The sequence below is a fragment of the Exophiala bonariae genome (assembly GCF_035927105.1).
Source record: "Exophiala bonariae strain CCFEE 5792 chromosome Unknown scaffold_1, whole genome shotgun sequence".
NCBI lineage: Eukaryota > Fungi > Ascomycota > Eurotiomycetes > Chaetothyriales > Herpotrichiellaceae > Exophiala > Exophiala bonariae.
In genome coordinates this window covers 3,507,410-3,524,533 of record NW_027042476.1, presented here as the reverse complement: position 1 = coordinate 3,524,533, position 17,124 = coordinate 3,507,410, and the positions used below count along the sequence as shown (strand labels likewise).

The 17,124-nt window shown below is 50.7% G+C and overlaps 7 protein-coding genes across 7 annotated transcripts; 3 read left to right on the top strand and 4 right to left on the bottom strand.

Moving 5' to 3' along the window:
- Positions 1 to 1,866: 1,866 nt before the first annotated feature.
- Positions 1,867 to 3,684, top strand: LTR84_001233 (uncharacterized protein; the record flags this gene model as incomplete). The annotated part of the gene is made up of 1 exon (XM_064844859.1): positions 1,867 to 3,684. One exon carries the CDS (start codon positions 1,867 to 1,869, stop codon positions 3,682 to 3,684), a length of 1,818 nt encoding a protein of 605 aa, XP_064712719.1.
- Positions 3,685 to 4,575: 891 nt separating this feature from the next.
- On the bottom strand, positions 4,576 to 6,535 carry LTR84_001232 (uncharacterized protein; the record flags this gene model as incomplete). Its single annotated transcript, XM_064844858.1, has 2 exons — positions 4,576 to 4,607; positions 4,678 to 6,535. The coding sequence occupies 2 exons, from the start codon at positions 6,533 to 6,535 to the stop codon at positions 4,576 to 4,578; spliced, it is 1,890 nt and encodes a 629-aa protein (XP_064712718.1).
- Positions 6,536 to 7,499: 964 nt separating this feature from the next.
- LTR84_001231 (uncharacterized protein) lies at positions 7,500 to 10,064 on the top strand (the record flags this gene model as incomplete). The annotated part of the gene is made up of 1 exon (XM_064844857.1): positions 7,500 to 10,064. One exon carries the CDS (start codon positions 7,500 to 7,502, stop codon positions 10,062 to 10,064), a length of 2,565 nt encoding a protein of 854 aa, XP_064712717.1.
- A 162-nt stretch (positions 10,065 to 10,226) lies between these two features.
- Positions 10,227 to 11,324, bottom strand: LTR84_001230 (uncharacterized protein; the record flags this gene model as incomplete). The annotated part of the gene is made up of 2 exons (XM_064844856.1): positions 10,227 to 10,895; positions 10,980 to 11,324. 2 exons carry the CDS (start codon positions 11,322 to 11,324, stop codon positions 10,227 to 10,229), a joined length of 1,014 nt encoding a protein of 337 aa, XP_064712716.1.
- An 828-nt stretch (positions 11,325 to 12,152) lies between these two features.
- LTR84_001229 (uncharacterized protein) lies at positions 12,153 to 12,454 on the top strand (the record flags this gene model as incomplete). Its single annotated transcript, XM_064844855.1, has 2 exons — positions 12,153 to 12,312; positions 12,387 to 12,454. The coding sequence occupies 2 exons, from the start codon at positions 12,153 to 12,155 to the stop codon at positions 12,452 to 12,454; spliced, it is 228 nt and encodes a 75-aa protein (XP_064712715.1).
- Positions 12,455 to 12,787: 333 nt separating this feature from the next.
- Positions 12,788 to 14,707, bottom strand: LTR84_001228 (uncharacterized protein; the record flags this gene model as incomplete). Its single annotated transcript, XM_064844854.1, has 1 exon — positions 12,788 to 14,707. The coding sequence occupies one exon, from the start codon at positions 14,705 to 14,707 to the stop codon at positions 12,788 to 12,790; it is 1,920 nt and encodes a 639-aa protein (XP_064712714.1).
- Positions 14,708 to 15,183: 476 nt separating this feature from the next.
- Positions 15,184 to 16,926, bottom strand: LTR84_001227 (uncharacterized protein; the record flags this gene model as incomplete). The annotated part of the gene is made up of 3 exons (XM_064844853.1): positions 15,184 to 16,020; positions 16,068 to 16,811; positions 16,870 to 16,926. 3 exons carry the CDS (start codon positions 16,924 to 16,926, stop codon positions 15,184 to 15,186), a joined length of 1,638 nt encoding a protein of 545 aa, XP_064712713.1.
- Between the last annotated feature and the right edge of the window lie 198 nt (positions 16,927 to 17,124).

Sequence of the window (17,124 nt, the reverse complement as noted above, 5' to 3'; positions counted from 1 at the left end):
GTGGATGGATGTGCAATTCGCTATTGCAGTCGAAGAGGTAGAGGTGCTTGCGTCAGTAGTTTGGCCAGCCCCCGTGGGTGACTTTGTGGCAAGCGTGCTGGAGTCAGCATTGATCGTAGTGGCACTTGTCATTGCACCACTCAGATCTACCGAAACCGCAGGCGAGTACGAGGCTCCAGTCACATCATCCTCCAAGATGAAATACCAGATGGGGGTGTTGTTGAACTTCGTGACATCAGGCATGGGCAGTAAGGTGACTTGGTCAGATGAGTTGAAAATGTTGACACCACCGACATAACCCCCTGTTCCAAATGCTGTCCACGAGAGTTATGACATTATATGGACGAGGTTTTTGCTCTGTTAAACGGCATTTAGCTTACCTTGTGGGATAATGTAGTTGGATGCGAACAAAGACGGCTCGGTCTGGATGTGTCATCAGCATTTATGTTCATACACGACGCGCTCTCATGGGTATCTTTTGACGGAACTCACACCAAGCAAAATGGAAAGAAGTCCATTGGTTGGTCGGGACTAGGTTAAGGTATAGTTGGATTTGGGAATGATCTTGGGAAGCCCGTCATTCGGCGCATTGACGGTGTTATTCAGGTTGGCGACTTGGGCGGTCGCTGGTGATGATAAGCAACAGAGAAGCAAGAGCCCAGAACGGATTTCATAGCGTTGTGTGGGATCTCATCGACTGAAGTGAGCGAGGGGGACGAAAAAGGTCGTTTTTGAGCGCAGATGGGAAAGACAAGGTATTGAGAATACAACAGCAGAGTCGAGCGAGAAAGGGACCACAAATCGAGACTGAGGGACTAATTGCGACAAAGGTTTGGGTCCTATATCTCGTATGAGGTGGCCTTGACCTACCTTCGCGCGGGCGTATCAATGTAGGCTGTGGCTGGCTATGGTTTCCACCGAGGTAGTTGGTAGCCATTTCCACACCAAGATCTGCCAACGTGCTCTCCGCTTAGAAGTATTCGAGTGTGGTCGTGCGAACACTACTATTCTCACATAGCGGGCTTCCGCCTAGAGAATCGGTTATGGTCGTGACGGATGATATTAAACAGTTAGGACATCACGATAGCAAAGTGTCTGGGAATCGACGCCCGGGACGATCTGTTGATGGTGGGTGTGGTAGGCTTGTAGCGCTCTTCGATTCGGCATGGGTGCAGCAACCCACGAAATAGGCTCCATCAGGCGATCACAAGCTTTGTTATTCCTGCGGGTGAAGCTTAGCGAGAGAGCCAGCTAAGCGAATAAGACCAGTGTGGCCCAACTTCGCAGTCTGAACGACGGAAATACCGAAGTAGCCAGACGCCTTCTTGAATGCTGGTCGTTCTGAGTCAAAATTTGCCGGTAATTGTACAAAGATCATGGTCGCCAGGAAGAAATATGGTTGGAGATCACCACCTAGGTAACTAGCAGCCTCTCCGGAACCTACCCGTGTAGATTCACCTTCGTCGTTTTAAGATACCAATGTCCCGAGTGGATTTAAAGGGAGGAACTAGTTTTCATAGATGATTGGGAAGCTAGGGGTAGAACGCCACTCAAAAAAGACTAGAAACAGTCTATTTCCCGATCTTTCTCTGGACTCTACTTCAGCCAAAGTACAAGGAAGGCATACGAGTAGGAAGACCTTGAAGGTTTAACAGCGCCGCTCGTTCTGCCAAGACTAGTCATCACGTGATTGAAGACGTGTTGCCACGTGACCTGGCTTCCGACTCCAAGGTTCCTCTTCGGAACTTTTTCCAAAACCGTGGTTATGAACATTCTTACGGTTCATCGATGGCCATGTCAGTGACCCGTCGCTTCCTACATACTCCTTGGTAAGGAAAGGATATTAGACCAGGGGTAATCAAGGCGATGAAGACACCTGTTGTGCCATCAAAGAGTCTTTTGCGCTTTCTACGATCACAATCCAGCTTTGCCTGCAACACTCATTGTTTGCGCCTTCGATCCGTCGATCCGAGCCAGAAATCATGTCGAGGGCTGGCAACATCCCCCCCATTGCTTTCAAGTCGATCTTCCACCAACGATGAGATCTGGCAGCGACCTCGTGAACCTCTCAAGGCATTGCCTGCTCCCAGATCTCTTCCTCCCAAGGCGACTCAAACTCGAAATGCCAGCACAGAGAGTCATCCACCAGGCTTCTGGCGACGATGGCTACGCCATAGACAAGCCCTAGCTCGCTCAAAAATCCCCCCCGATCCTCGCACCGGCAATTCCTCTTACGAAGAAGCCTCGGCTCAACTCTTCAATCTCTCTAGGACTCTGTCGAGAAATACCTCGGGCGCAGATCTCAAACTGCGCTGCACCGAGTTTGATGCCAATGGCTCCGTCACTCTGGTCTCCGGGGAATTTAAGAAGTCCGAGTTGATAGCCAAATACGGTCTGCAGCCTCGAGATTTGAGGAAGATCGACTCCTCAGTCCTCCCTCATATTCTCGTTCGACCAACTGCCCTCCTCATCAATCTCCTTCATCTTCGAGTCCTCATCCAATCCGACCGGGTCCTAGTCTTCGATGCTTATGGCAGTACTGATTCTTATACCCAATCGCTATTCATGTACGATCTAGAGGGCAAGCTCCGACAGAAGGCAGACCCCAGGAATGGATCAACACATCTTCCCTATGAGCTGCGTGCCCTCGAAGCAGTACTCATCTCGGTCACCTCGGGATTGGAAGCTGAATTCGCCCTGGTCCGAGAGCCCGTTGCCAACATTCTTCAAGCCCTAGAAGAAGATATCGATCGAGATAAGTTGAGACATCTGCTCATTCACTCCAAGAAGTTGGGCACCTTTGAACAAAAGGCTCGATTGGTTCGGGATGCCATTGATGACTTGTTGGAAGCAGATGACGATCTGGCCACCATGTATCTCACCGAACGAAAACTCACTGGCACGGCGCGAGAGGAGGACAATCATCAAGAGGTGGAGATGTTGCTAGAGTCATATCATAAAATCTGTGATGAAATCGTCGAAATTTCCGGTCTCTTGATCAGCAATATTCGCAATACCGAAGAGGTAGTCAAGGCTATTCTCGACGCAAATCGTAATCAGCTCATGCTTCTCGAAATCAAATTCAGCATTGGTACATTGGGACTCGCTGGAGGCACTCTGGTCGCTGGACTTTATGGTATGAACCTGAAGAACTTCATAGAAGAGTCGGATCTGGCTTTTGGCGGGGTCAGTGTCATTTGTTTTGCTCTGTCTGCCATGATCTGTGTCTATGGCATGCGCAAACTACGAAAGGTCCAAAAAGTGCGTATGTGGGGCGAAGGCATTGACATCTTCGGTCGCCAACCCAGAGGTGGTGGAAGAGGCAACTGGAGGAATGAGGCTGTTGAAAGCCAAGCACAGCGTCAAAGCAGATTGAATAGGACTGGGATCAATTATGCAACTCATCCAGCTCAAGCCGGGCCTGTACTCTGGCCAGGAATGGAGGGTCTGGGAGTGCATAAACTCGATTCCACTGGAGACAATGATCGACGAAGTGGTGAACTAGACACCAATAGTGACGCTGACGTGCATGGGCATGACGATGTCAACGCAACGACTCACGATGAGTTTAAAAGTGTCGAATCAAGGATGAGAGCGGACACGGTTCAAGAAAGAGGCGTGGCTGTGAAGAACCATCAGCGACAGCCACATCATAATCATGGACATCGCCATGGCAAGAAATGAGCGGAAATACGACGGTCCGGACAACGACTGATCTTGTAACACCACCATTGTCACTCTCCTATTTGCATTTACGTGGCGATGTCTCGACTCTTGTCATTTTCACTTTCTAGCGTTCAAGCGGGACAACGGAGCCACGGCTGAGAAATCTATTACCAAAGATGGGACGGAGAGGATTGGAAAGCCATAGATCCTACACATTCTGTACACACTGTGGCATTCTTCTCCCGGTAAAAGGCCCGAGAGCCCCACTCAGCGTGGCAGACCAACACGACGGTAGTCGTTCATGTATAGACACATAGCACTCCTTTCTAGAATAGACTGTGTGTGGAGCTTCACACTCATCTCTTGAGGATTCTGCCCCATAAATATAATATTCCTGCACTTCTGAAAGACTCAGTTCAATCTCCGATCGGAACCATTGTTCAACGTTTAGCACTCACCATTGAGAACGTCGTCGAAAGACGTACCCTACGGCGGTCTTGCGCTGGAGTCGGAATGGATTTAGGTATCTGGATTCTCTATCGCTTGATTGGTGATGCGAGAACTATGGTAATATTATTTCTTGAACTCTGACACTAGCCTTTCCCCTTCCCCGAGTTCGGCATCACTGCTTGTTCTAATACTGAGTATACTGTGGAGCTTTTGACTTGGTTTGACCTTTAATCTTCGGACACTGTCCAATATCATCCCATGTCCCATGAGTCCAGTGCTACTCTCCGATGTTGTTCTTGTTTGTTCGCTCCGCTGGAATTCCCCTTGTCACCCGGTTGCCTGACGACCTCAAGGTGCCAGGAGAGGATTGGTAGGTCTCATTCTTGCACTCTGAGTATTCCCATGACCACAAGGCTAAGCGCAAGTCTACACACTTATAAAGGCACGTGCTTCCCGAAATCACCAATCATCATCGTCATCTTTCTCATCATCTAAGAAACCCAAGAGTTAGCGATTCCTACCGGACAAAACAGCATAATATGGGCAAAAGTTTAAACTTACCACTTCCGCTAACTTTCTTCTTCCTCTGGCTCAATGCTGCCGCAAGCGCACCCGCAAGACCACCTTGATCGGCACCACCGGCCGGAGAGCCAGGAGCACCGCCCGATGGAGCAGATGCCACGTTTTCACTTCCAGGGACCTGTGCTGCAGAACGGTCTCGTTTCTCACTGTCTTTGACTTTGCGCAGGCCACCACCGCTTTTGCCGCCTGTGCCACGGATGGCTGCGAGCAGACTGTCGTGTGGGTCTCCGCCGCCCGAAGGGAGACGAGGCGGCGGTGGGCCTGCTCCGCCAGGTGGTGGAGGTGGTGGCGGAGGGGGCCCTCCAGATGCTGGCATTGGTGGTGGTGGCGGTGGGAGTGGAGGTCCGGCGGATGATGGCATCGGCGGAGGGGGCGGAGGGGGCGGTGGTCCAGCGCCCGTCGGTGGTGGTGGGACTGCCCTGGTATTGGGCGGTGGTAATGGTGGAGCATTGTTACGACCAGGTGGTGGAGGTGGTGGCGGCGGGATGAAGGCAGGCGCAATGGCATGGCCCGGTGGTCCCGAGGCCTTTGGCGGCAACGGTGGTGGTACAGCTCCATATCCTGTATCCCGACTGGGTGGTGGTGGTGGCACAGGGCCACGACTGGGAGGTAATGGTGGTGCCGATGATTTGCGCTCTCCAGAAAACGGCGGAGGAACCCTGAACATTCCTGATGATGGTTCATCATCGACAGGCGATTTTGGTGGCCGAGGTGGAGGTGGTGGGCCAGGATTCGCAAGTGAAGCGGATGACGCTCGATCTCTACCGGATGACAAGTTTGGCGGGGCAGCCTTGCCTGCAAATTTACCGGCATCGGCGAGGGGTGGAGGAGCACGGAATCTCGGCTGTGGGCTTGGAGCGGGAGATGGAGTTCTCGGAGGCGGAGAAGGGGAGCGAGGGGGCGAAGGGGCTCTTCCACCAACTGGTCTGCGTGATGGCGGTGGTGCTGGTGGAGGACCTCTTCGGCTGGAAGTCGTGGTACCCGTATTGTCAGGGCTTATCCTTGATGGTGGTGCTGCAGGTGGTGGCGGCGGCGGCGGAGCTCTGCTTGATCTTGTCTCTGTCGCTGAAGGTAAGGCCTGAACAATACCATTTGCCATCTCCTCGGCCTGCTTTTGCTTGACATAGTTCTTGATGAAATCAGCATTCTGTTCGATCTGGTCCTCGGTGATTCCCATCTCAAGCAACTCGTTCAAGATCGGTCTCCACGTGGGATCTGAAAGATCAATAGAGCCACTCGCACTATTTTGGGGTCGCATGGGAGCACCCGGACTGTAGAGAGGCTGAGGAGCAATTGACTGAGGCTGCTGTGGCTGAGTGGGAATGGAGCTGTGCCTGTGACCTCGTAGAAAATTTCCCACTCGGCTGTGATGTTTGTGAGAACCACCAGGGACGTACACCTGTCCGCCTCCGAGAGAAGAAGCGAACGGTTGAGCCTTTGTCTGCTTGCTAGCATTCTTTTCTCTTTCGTCCATCTTCTTCTTGAATTGTCTGGCTTCTTTCTCGTCGATAAAGGACAAACCGGCGATACATTGTTCGAGTTCGAAGGAATGGAAAAAGGTGCGGTCTTGGTTGTATTGGAAGGTGTCATAGATTTCCTGGTCCCAGATGACACCTCGATTGGCGGAAGAGATGTCGACCAGTTTCAGCCAGAAAGTGTTTCCCACCAAGTCGTTGCTCAACACGGCCGCACCCTGTAGTCCAGTGTAGGTCCACCGCCCTCGATTGGGGAGAGCGACATAAAGCCTGGCCACAGCGACAGCCTGGATCTTGTTCGAAGCCTTGGGGACCGTCCTTTTGACGGTCTCTTTATCGGCGTCGGTAAGAATGGACGGCATGGTGGGAGAAACTCCCTGGGGTGGGTAGTAAGCTTATCGTGGGATGATGGATGAACCACAGAATGGTCCGGTGATAGGGGGAGGCCAGACAGATGGGAGTCGAATGTAAGAAAGATTGAGGTCAGGCTGGTGAGGAGACAGGATTATCGAAACCTGGAGAACGACGTTGATGGAGAATGATCGAGGTGGAAGTGGAGGTGGAGGCCTTCCTTCAGGTTCCAAGGTTCTGCCTTTTGACAGCCGCGTGGATTGCAGGGATTCATTCGTATCCTCGAGGGAAGTTCAAGGTCAAGTCGGGCCACGGGGACGTCACTCTTTAGTTAAGAGCCAAGAAGCTAATGGCTGGTTTGTACCGAGAACGAGAGCCACAAACGCCGCCTCCCTGACTACCTACAGCAGGTACCTAACTAGGTGGTTAGTGATTTAGGCAGGTAGGTAGTAGCTTCAGGCATAGTCACAACCGACCGAGGGCCCTTCGGGCTATTAATCGCACTAAGAAGACTCGCCCCAGGCGCCAACGCTCGATAAGTGGTGCCCTTTGCACCTGAAGCCCCAAAGCATCCTTTTGCTGCCTTGACATTCTATCATCAGAAAAGGTCATCACAAATACTCCCGTTTTTCAGATGTCGCAAAACATGCTTGGAACAACCTTTAACCAGTCTTACTTCTGTGATCTTCATATCGTTCATCTTGAGTTATCTTTCCATGGTATATCAGGCAAAGCACGAATAACGCCAGATGTGAATGGCGGCCGTCCATCCATGAAATGCCCCATGATTGAAACGTTGTTCAACCATGGCTAAACGTCATTGCCAGGCTACCGTCTCCTTCATGGGACGCCGTACCAAGATGTTAGAAGCTCTAAGCACTTATAACACTCCATGTCTGCCCCCTTGATGAGGAATTGCAAGGTTGTCGCTCTTTGTTGGGGCTCAAAGGATAAACCTCTTATTCCTCCCAAAATATGTCAGGTATTCCGGTGGTCACCGACGAGGACGGCGTCCAAAGTCTAGCCGGGCCAATCTTTGAGTTTGATTACATTAATGTCAACAAGAACGAGACGAGGTTCCTGATCTTGCTGCCTTGCGGTGGAGATAAAGGAGCCCCAGAAAACCATGTCAGGTGTTCACTTGAGGTCCAACCACTGACCGAGGCCGATCCTTTTGTCGCAGTCAAAAATGGTCGTGGCTATAGGTTGATGCAGTTGCCCATCGAAATCAATGGGAAATATCTACTCGTCTCCATCGCTCTCGAAAGGTTCCTCAGGCATTACAGGAAATCCGACGTTCCTGTCCGCCTTTGGCTACGCTATTTGTGTGTCAACGATAAAGACGCTGCAGAAATGTCTTCTCAGTGGACCCGACCATGGGTTGACAAGATGTATGAGCTGGCTGAATCCATCGTTGACATGCAGCCGTTCTTACGCGACCTTCAGGATCGAGGTGTGTTCGAACATGCAGTTGACGCGAGGTATATGGACTGGACCAAAGAATGGGAAGAACCGCCAGAATCCGGGCCATTGCCCAAGATATTCCCTGTCCGGTTAGGAGCAAAACCTGCTCCTGAAAATCCCACAGCGAATTACGAGTACGTGCCGTTGGACACAGTCGCAGACGAGACTCGCATTGCCGTGATCTCAAATAACCCAGATCGGGAGGCGCCTCTGTCAATTTATCTGGCCCACTGCCCCGTCGTCTGTGAGGTTGCATATCATGCGTTATCCCACACATGGGGCTTGGATCATGAGAGCTGCGACATCATCGTGACGGGTCAGAAGTGGCAGATGCGCAGAAATCTTGAGGTTGTGCTTCGTTACCTGCGTTCCCCAACGCATGGATTCGCCATCTGGGTGGACACCCTTTGTATCGACCAGTCCGACCTTTCGGAACGCAATCATCAGATCGACCGCATTGCTCGCATATTCGACCGGGCTGCCTGTGTTATCTGTTATGTCGGTGATTCTGACCAGTACAGTGACCTTGCCTTGGATTTCGTCAAGCATTTACACTCTCTCCCAGTGGTGCCATGTGATGAGAACGGGAATTGGAAGGTCGGGCAGCCTGAACGTATCAGTGTCTCAAAACTCCCAGAATACTGTGCCGCACTATATCTATTCCTCAAACGACCGTACTTCCGCCGTGCGTGGATCATTCAGGAAATTGCCCTGGCTTCCAGTCCAGTCATCGTTTGCGGAGACAGACATGATGTTTCCCTCCGCCTGCTCGACCAAGCCACGCACAATCTATTCTATATGATCTCCCAAGACGCGGAACTTTGCGAGAACATGATGAAGTCCGCACCCGAGATTGGCGAAGTCGACATTGACGAATTATACTTCGTGCGCAAACTGTTCTACTTCCGACATCTACACACTGGAGGTGCCTTGTATGGATGGAAAAGAGCTGAAGTTAGCGCGACCTCGCCCGGTTACCTGGAGACTCTGATCCTTGCCAGGAATTTCCAAGCCACCATCCCACACGACAAGATTTTCGCCCTATGGAATGTGGCCAATGACAAAAAGGGACTGGAGTTCGCAATGGATTATTCCGTTCCCTTTGATCAGACTTGTATGAACTTCGTCAAGGCGTGGTGTGCGCAAACTGGTTCCTTGGACATCATCGGTGCGGCGGAATTCGCACGTCCCAGTGATACCAATCTCAACAACTTCTACGCCACCGCCTCATCCTGGTGCCCCGACTGGAGCGTATCATCTCAGGCCAGCTCTTTTATTCGCCGAGAAACCTTCCGCATGGAATCCATGGATTGGATGGACGACATCGACGGCACGATCTACTGGGCCGACGGTGGCGTACATCAAGAGCCAGGCACCGACAAATTCTTTACCTTCGAAGGCAGAACATTATATTGCACAGGCTTAATTCTAGACCACGTGATGGCATCTCTACCGAGGAACCCAAATGACTCTTCTGTGGCCGCAAAAGTCGGCGGTCTCCTCGGCGCAAACAAGCACTTTGAAGCCGAGGGCAAGAAAACGCCCTACGAAGATGCCGAGCAAGCAGTCATGGCAATGATGCACGGCGACGTTGTCGCTGCATGGCCACGCCGTGAAGATAACATGGAGAATGCCGACGAGGATCTCCCAATGGAATCGTACGTGTGCACCCCTCGGCGGCCAAGAGCGTGCCAGGAGCGTTTGCCCTCTGAGTCGCGCCACGTCCCGTATTACGCGGGCGGCTACAGACGCTCCGAAGCATACCACGTGGCGCGCACGATCCTGCGTGGGAGAATCCCCTTCATCACCGCAAAGTACTATCTCGGCCTCATGCCGGAATACGCTGTCGCGGCTGATGGGGAGACACGGACCTTGGTCGTCGCGATCCTGGCGACGTGCTCGGTGCCGGTGTTATTAGAGGAACACCCAAAGGTTCCTGGGGCGTATAGGCTTGTCGGGACGTGTTTCGTGCAAGGTTGGATGGAGGGCGAAGTCTTGTGCGAGGAGATGGGTTGCGATGACCCTGCGGAGTTTTGGAATGCGTTGGAAGGGAGTGAGAGGTTAAGGATCTTGTGAGCGCGCACTTCTCATCCTCATCGATAGATCTGATGGGTCGCTGTGATGCTAGCTACGCGTGATACTGAGCACTGTCGTACATTGTTCAATTTGATCCGGGAAGTCAAGTGTGCGACCCGGCCAGGGATCGATGAACCCTCTTGAACTAAGCTAAGGATTCGGTCAGAGATCCAACCGCCCCTGAACCCGGAGCGAACCCTCGTCAAACGTAATACCATTCCTCCTCATCACACTCCTCTGCTCAGCCAAAGCATTGACCCAAGCACCTAGTCTGTATCCTGCCTTTGCAATCTGTGCCTCGACAATCGGCACCGCGCCTTGATAATACTCTTTCGATACATCCTCAGGACCATGCCACTCCCACCGACAGTCATCGTTGTTCCTATCACGCCCGAGATTCTTTCCATCTTTCAGTACGTACGAGCATATTAACTTGTTCGCTTCTCCAGCCCATTTCAACGCGCATTTTTCGGGGGTGTTGATGTTGATGCATTCCAATGCGGTTGGGGCGGCAAGCAAGCCAGCGTCGATTCTGGTCTTGAGTTCTGCAGCCCAGGTGCGGGCCAGGCTCTTGTCGTAGACGTTATTAGGATCCGGGCTTGTAGGCCTTTTGTAGCCGATGAGTTTCTGGATTATTAGAGAGTCCCAGACTTGGTGGAGCTTTTCCCGTGGTGAGTTTAAGGGGCCCCATTGGACCATTAGATTGTTGCCGCCTTTGCATTTTTCCTCGGTGTGAAGAGGTTGTGTCACGTCCCCCAGGAAATGGAGCAGAAATTTGAAGGCGTTGCTCTGCTCCTGCTTTAAGAGTGCTTGATTGTTGACTCGAGAGGTCTTGGTGGGTTTCCAGAGAGTTAGCGTTCGAAACAAACGTACCTAATGTGGATGTTTTGGGAGCGGGCTCAATAAACTGCTCACCATATTCACGATGGCCGCTATGACACAATGTTTATCTGGATCACAGTCGGTACTATACACTATGGTGCAATTGTCTGGGGGATCATCCTTTGCATCGATGTAATGCCATGGTTTTGAGAAAGGCATCCGGATCTGGACACCATGATCGTCCGCCCAGACCGCACCATCAGATATATCAAACATGGCGGTAGGGGCAAGGAGTTCATTGAAGAGTGCCTCGCCATTAGGGGTGAAATACAAGCGGGCTAGATATCCGACTGTTCGGTGGCCATGCTCGCCCCATGCGAAGGATTCAACGCTGAATGACAGCACCAGAAGAGCGGTATGCACAAAAAAGGCACGCATAGTGAAGTCTGCCAGTCAGTGACGTGGGTTTGGAAGGGAGATGTGGTTGACCCTCAGGAGGACTTTGGAAATGGAGAGAAATATATATGTGAGTAAGAACAACCCACCTCGCACTAGGTGCCCGTCAACCCGAGGGTAGCTACACCAGCTGAGCATTCTTTCTGTGCATATGCAGATGTCAAACTCGGCCATCTAAGCACCCCCCTCATGTTGGACACAAGAGAGCGCCCCGGCAGCCTTGAGAGATATTGGCTTTTGGTTCTCTCTGGTCTTGCATCTTCAGCTGAATGGATGCATGAAATGAGGCTGAGACTCGATGTCAAGAGGTGACAGGACTTCCTGACAATTGGCTGTCACTGTGCTTTGCCAAGTGATCACCCTCACGTCTTTTGAGGGGTAGCTTCTCAAGACCAGAGCTTCAACTGTGGAGGTGTGAAAGTGGCTAGCTGTGAGAATGAAATGTGCTTTCGACGGCAATCTGGCCTTGACCTTGAGATGCCATTTCTCTCATGGTCGAGATTGGAATGAGAACTGGTTTACTGTCATTGATTGATTTTGGTCATCCCAACGAAACTCGGGAAGGACTCCTCCCCATCGTCATTGCTTCCCCACACTGATAATCCTCCCAAAGTATGGCAGACGTCATCGAGGTGACATGATGTGATGGCTACACAAGAATCAGGCAGAGCCATAAGTAGGCAATCATAAATCCAATTCATCTTTAATCCGTAAACCATAATTCATAATTCATCCACTGGAACCTTCGCTCATTGAATTTCTCAAATCTGCTTCTACCATTCTCCATCTCAACTTGAATCTCATAGCAAAATGCCAACCCTCCCCTCCGAAGAGAATCACTCAGAGCCGCGAGGCAGTTTGACGGACAAAGTGGCCAAAGAATCCAGCGACTCAACCGCCTCGGACCATCCCATCCACGACAAGGCGCAGGCTCATCATCACCAAGGCAAGGGACCCCAGATCAGCGACAGTGAGTGATTTCCTTGCGAGAAGCCGAAATGATGTGCCATGAATGGTTTGCTAATACGAGTTTGAACATGATAGATATCCCTACCACGGCCGAGGGCTCAAAGGAGGAACTCCAGGCTAAGGCTAAAGAGTTGAACAAGTAAAGAGAATGAGTGTTGTCATCTAGACAGGCTGGTGCATGAGACTCGAGCTTGCCAGAAGCTGGCCGGATTCATAAACATCATGACACCTCAGCAGGATGCACAGGGTTTTGCATTGGTACTCTAGCATCAGGCAGACATAAAATAAAATGAAGATCTGATCCATGCCTGTCCCGGTTTGTTTGCTTGGTGTCTGTTGCCATCTGCGTACTAGAGATGAACTTGTCATTAATGTGCTGCTGTACGCCATGTCATGCACCGACTCCATTTCATGCCATTCCTTCCAGGAAACCCCGAAAAGCATTCGCTCAATCGTACAAAGAGACATCTCTTGAATCATACCCTCCGTGCCCTCTTTCCCAATGGCTCTCCACTTGCCGTCCGATCTTGACTTCGGGTCACGCGACCAGTAGAAATCGCCAGCGACTCGTTCGGAGGGGTTACCGGTGAGTTGGACTTTGACTCTGCTGCTCCCACGGTGATCGTATCGTCGGCGTTTGCTTCTGCGTCGGCGATTGCTGCTAGTTCAGTCGCCGTTTCGCCGCCGCTGGATGGTCTAGATTTGGGCAGAGTGATGGCGAAGTAGATTAGACGCCGGCATTTTTTCTCTTGGTCGATGAGCCTCACAGATGTCTTGTCTTGAATCCCTTGATCGGACTTGATGCCTTCTTTTTCCTTCTCAGAGTCGGAATTCTTCTCGGCCACGGTGTTTGTGTCGGCCTTGGTATTCGTGATGGCCAGTTTGTCCTTTTTCTCTTTCTCGTCGCCAGATTTGAGACCCTTCTTGTCGTCATCCTCGGGAAGCTCACTGTAATTCCAGAGAAGCTGGAACTCCCCTTTCACCAGCGCAGTGCTCCAGAGAGATATCAAGACGCCAGGTACGAGATACAACAGCGCCGGCTGTGCGTGGGCGGCGATCTGCATGACGACCACAGTTGTGATCATGCCTATTATGTAGCCGAAGATGCTCGCGTAGAAATATGGCTTTGGGAACTTAGTTGCCAGAACTCCTTCAGATCTGGATTTGGAATTCGTCCAGAACCGCTCGCCCCATTGTCCGTGAGCGTTGATGTATGCTGGTTTGTCCTCGTCTACCACCACGGTCTTTGATTGTGAGGGTTTGCTTCGACCACTCTTCTTCAGGTAGTGGACGTAAAGATCAAAGCGCAATGCAAAAGCCAGCATCATTCCCGGTACCACTATATCTCCTAGTCCTAGCATCGCCATGCTCCGCTTCTTCGCTAGGCATTGAAGATATTCCTCCATTGCTGTCGATCCTTCCGGTACTCCTACGGGATAAATACAACCATCCGGGCGCGGGAAGAGCAATTTGATGGGTACGTCAAGTTTGGTGGCGACGGTAACCATCATGGGTGTGAAGAAGACGAAGTAGATATCATAGAAGAACAGTGCACCGAGGACGAGCGTGCCAGTCCATGCTGTTGATGGCGTCATGAATTGGAGGGAGCCGTAACAGAATGAGAATCCAAGGAAATTCGTCAGGAACCAAGGTTTGGCTATGAATGTGTGGTAGTACACAATGGCACATGAAAGCACGAGGCTTGAAAGATCTAGCAGGTCAACAGATGTTTTCAGCGTGATGAGTTGATGAAGGTGGAAATTGAGTCGTGCTTTGGTGTACAGGAGGTTCTGAAGCGTCCATATGAAACGAGAGATTGACGTGGGAAGCGGGACATGTCTCAAGATGCCAGGTAATGGTGATTTCGAGATGGTCCCCCGATCCGAGATGTAAACCGTTCTTTTGAGGTCCACCTTCCATCGAGATCCACCGGCGGAATATTCTGTGGGGAAGGTGTACGAGCGAAGGACTGAAAAGACATCCTTGAGAAACTTCATGGCGAAGAATAATCCCATCTGTGAGAAATAAAGACCCAGAGCCCAGTTCAACCACGCGGGATCTTGCAGCCATTTCAAAATGAAATAGAGGGAAGCCAAAGTTGCACCAGCCAGTAAGGGAAAGAGGAGTGCGTCAGACGGAGTCAGGCTCTCGATCTTCTGAGATATTTCCTCGTCGCTCTCATCATCATCGTCCTGGTCATTGACACCTTTGTTCTTGCCTTTCTTCTTTGGTGCCGCGGATAGTGGTCTGGACAATGATGCATGGGCCGCGGTGTAGATTGGAAAAATCGCCGAGACCAGAAGATGAAGATATGTTGGTAACAGGGGTTTCATTATCTGCAATTCATATGCCACCCGGCCAAGCAGTTCCATGGCTGGCCCCGGCTGAGATGCCATTTTGAACTGGCAATTTTGTGGTAAGAGGAGTTGATTTCGATCCTTGAACTTTCATTTGAGAATATTGTGAAAGGTAGAAATGAATAGAAGGAAAAAAAACCAAGTCTAGAGACTGTGACCTGGTCAATAGTGCGAAGGAAGGGAAAACTCTATCAACTGACAATTTGTTTTGACCTTCGAGTTTGAAGGTGAACGCGTCCGCGTGTGAAGCCAGGCTGTCCTTCAAGTTGGCTACGGTGAAGTTTAGCCCGAGGCGCCTAGTTAAATCTTTGCCTGAACACAGAGCTCAAGGCGCCCGGAAGTATGAGTTCCAGGCGGCCGCCTTCCAGAATTGTACCCCAAAACACCCAACTCAATTATCCCTTCCTAGGTGATAGATAGGTACTTTCGATTAAATACTATTCGGACTCGGAGACTCAAAGACATTCACCTGGCCAATTCCTCTTTCCTTCTGTTACACATTTTCCTTAGGGTATCTATAAAGCAGAATCAATCTTGACCGTGCGACGTCTCATCTTACTTCGATCATACCTCGACGCATCATAAAAGTGCCGTCCTGCGGCAGAGGGATCAATACCCGATTCATCATAAAAACTAAGAAGTCGAAGAGATCGAGTATAAACCTTCTGCAACATGAGTCGTCCCCATAACTCCTCCTGCTCGTGACTCGGATACAATTTGAGGATGTCTATGGCGATCCTCAGAGGTGCTGCAATTGACTTGGGCCCCAAGTCCAAGAACTCCTCTCGACTACAGTACTCGACGGAACGAAGGATGTTTCGAGCGGGGATCATGTAGTCTCTCTGCTGGCCAAGTTCATGCAGAACGAGAGTCTGAACTTTGTTTCCATCAGGTAACGTACACTGCAAGTAATGCAGAAGCTCGGTCAATCGCATCATCCCATGCCATAAGATGGTTTGGGTTGACCACATCATCAACAGCGTGTTGGCAATGTTGAGATCTCGAAAATTGAGTGCCAAAGGAAACATGATTTCTTCTTCCGTTGCTGTAACATTACTGGCCAATTGCGTCCAGTATGTCGGCTGCTCGCCAGAACTCATCACTCGATCATACACCAGCATCAACTCATGGTCCAGCTCCCAACATTTCGATAACAGATCTGTTGCAACATTCGCCTGCAGTTCGGGTTCCATTTTGGCTATCATGTCACCCTTGGCTACCAACTCGGGCGCAAAGCTGAGTAGATCCCAGATCTTGTCATATGCAGATTTTGAGGTGTTTTGCCAGGGAATCCGTTGCCAGTCTGGATCGGCCAAGAAAGTTGGCTTGTGAATACCAAGATTGTACAATATCTAGTGTAATCAGCAACACTTTCGACTCAAATATGCGATATCCTTACCCCTTGCACTCGGAAGTGTGCGAATATCTTATGCGCCATTCCATCCCTGTGCTTTTCAGGGCCACGAAGACAAATGAGCTTCTCGCAACCAGTGACATGACTCAGATATGGTTGCATGGAGTCTGAAGGACACTCGGTCATTTCATAATGTGTCAATGCAACACAAGCTCCGAGGGTTTGGTCATCATACAAAAGCTGTGGATGCAACAGCGCCATTCGAAGCTCCCGAAGTGCCCTATGATACAGTTGAAGGCCTTCGAGTTTGAATCTTTCATCTCCGTTGAAGTCTCCTATCTTGGCGAAACACATTGCCATGATGGAACTTTCCAATGCCGACGTAAGGTAGGGAAGACATGGTACACTCTCAATCCACATCCTGTCCTTTAGTAAGCCGAGGTCCACCTTGGGCACGATCTGATCCATATAGATGCAGAGAATCTGCTGTCGGTATGCAGGCTTGTAACTGATCTGTTTAGAGAATGGACGGGTGGCTATCTCCGAGGTAAGCACTTTGCAGGGGGTCAAATTCGGGAAATTTGAGTTCGTCTTTGATAGACCAATATGCCGTTGGCGAGCCACATGTTTAGACTGCGAATCTTGTGGCGGCTCGCTCTTGAGAACTTGGCCAGACACAGGTTTGGGTGTCGGTTTCTCGTAAGTGACAAAGACCGGGTAATCTCGATAGCCGGTACATTCTCTCTTGGATTTGATACACTGCGCACAAGTTGGTCTCTCTTGGCCACACTATCGATCGAGAGTTAACTTTATATCAATCGCAGGATGATCACGGAGCGATCCATACCAGAATCTTCCTTTTACGACATGTAGCGCAACCTCGACGTCGAGCAATGCCAACCATGTTTGAAGTGGATCAAAGCTGGATTCAAATAACCAATGACGCGGAAATTGATGGAAAAGTAAAAGTAATGATCCTGAAGCAGGTCGGAGATGTGAATTGAGCTGTCCAAAATGAGAGCATTCAGCGAAGAACGTGTCTTGGGCTGTTCAGGATCTGATTAGTATCCAACGTCCAATGCGATGGTTGGTCTCTAGAACG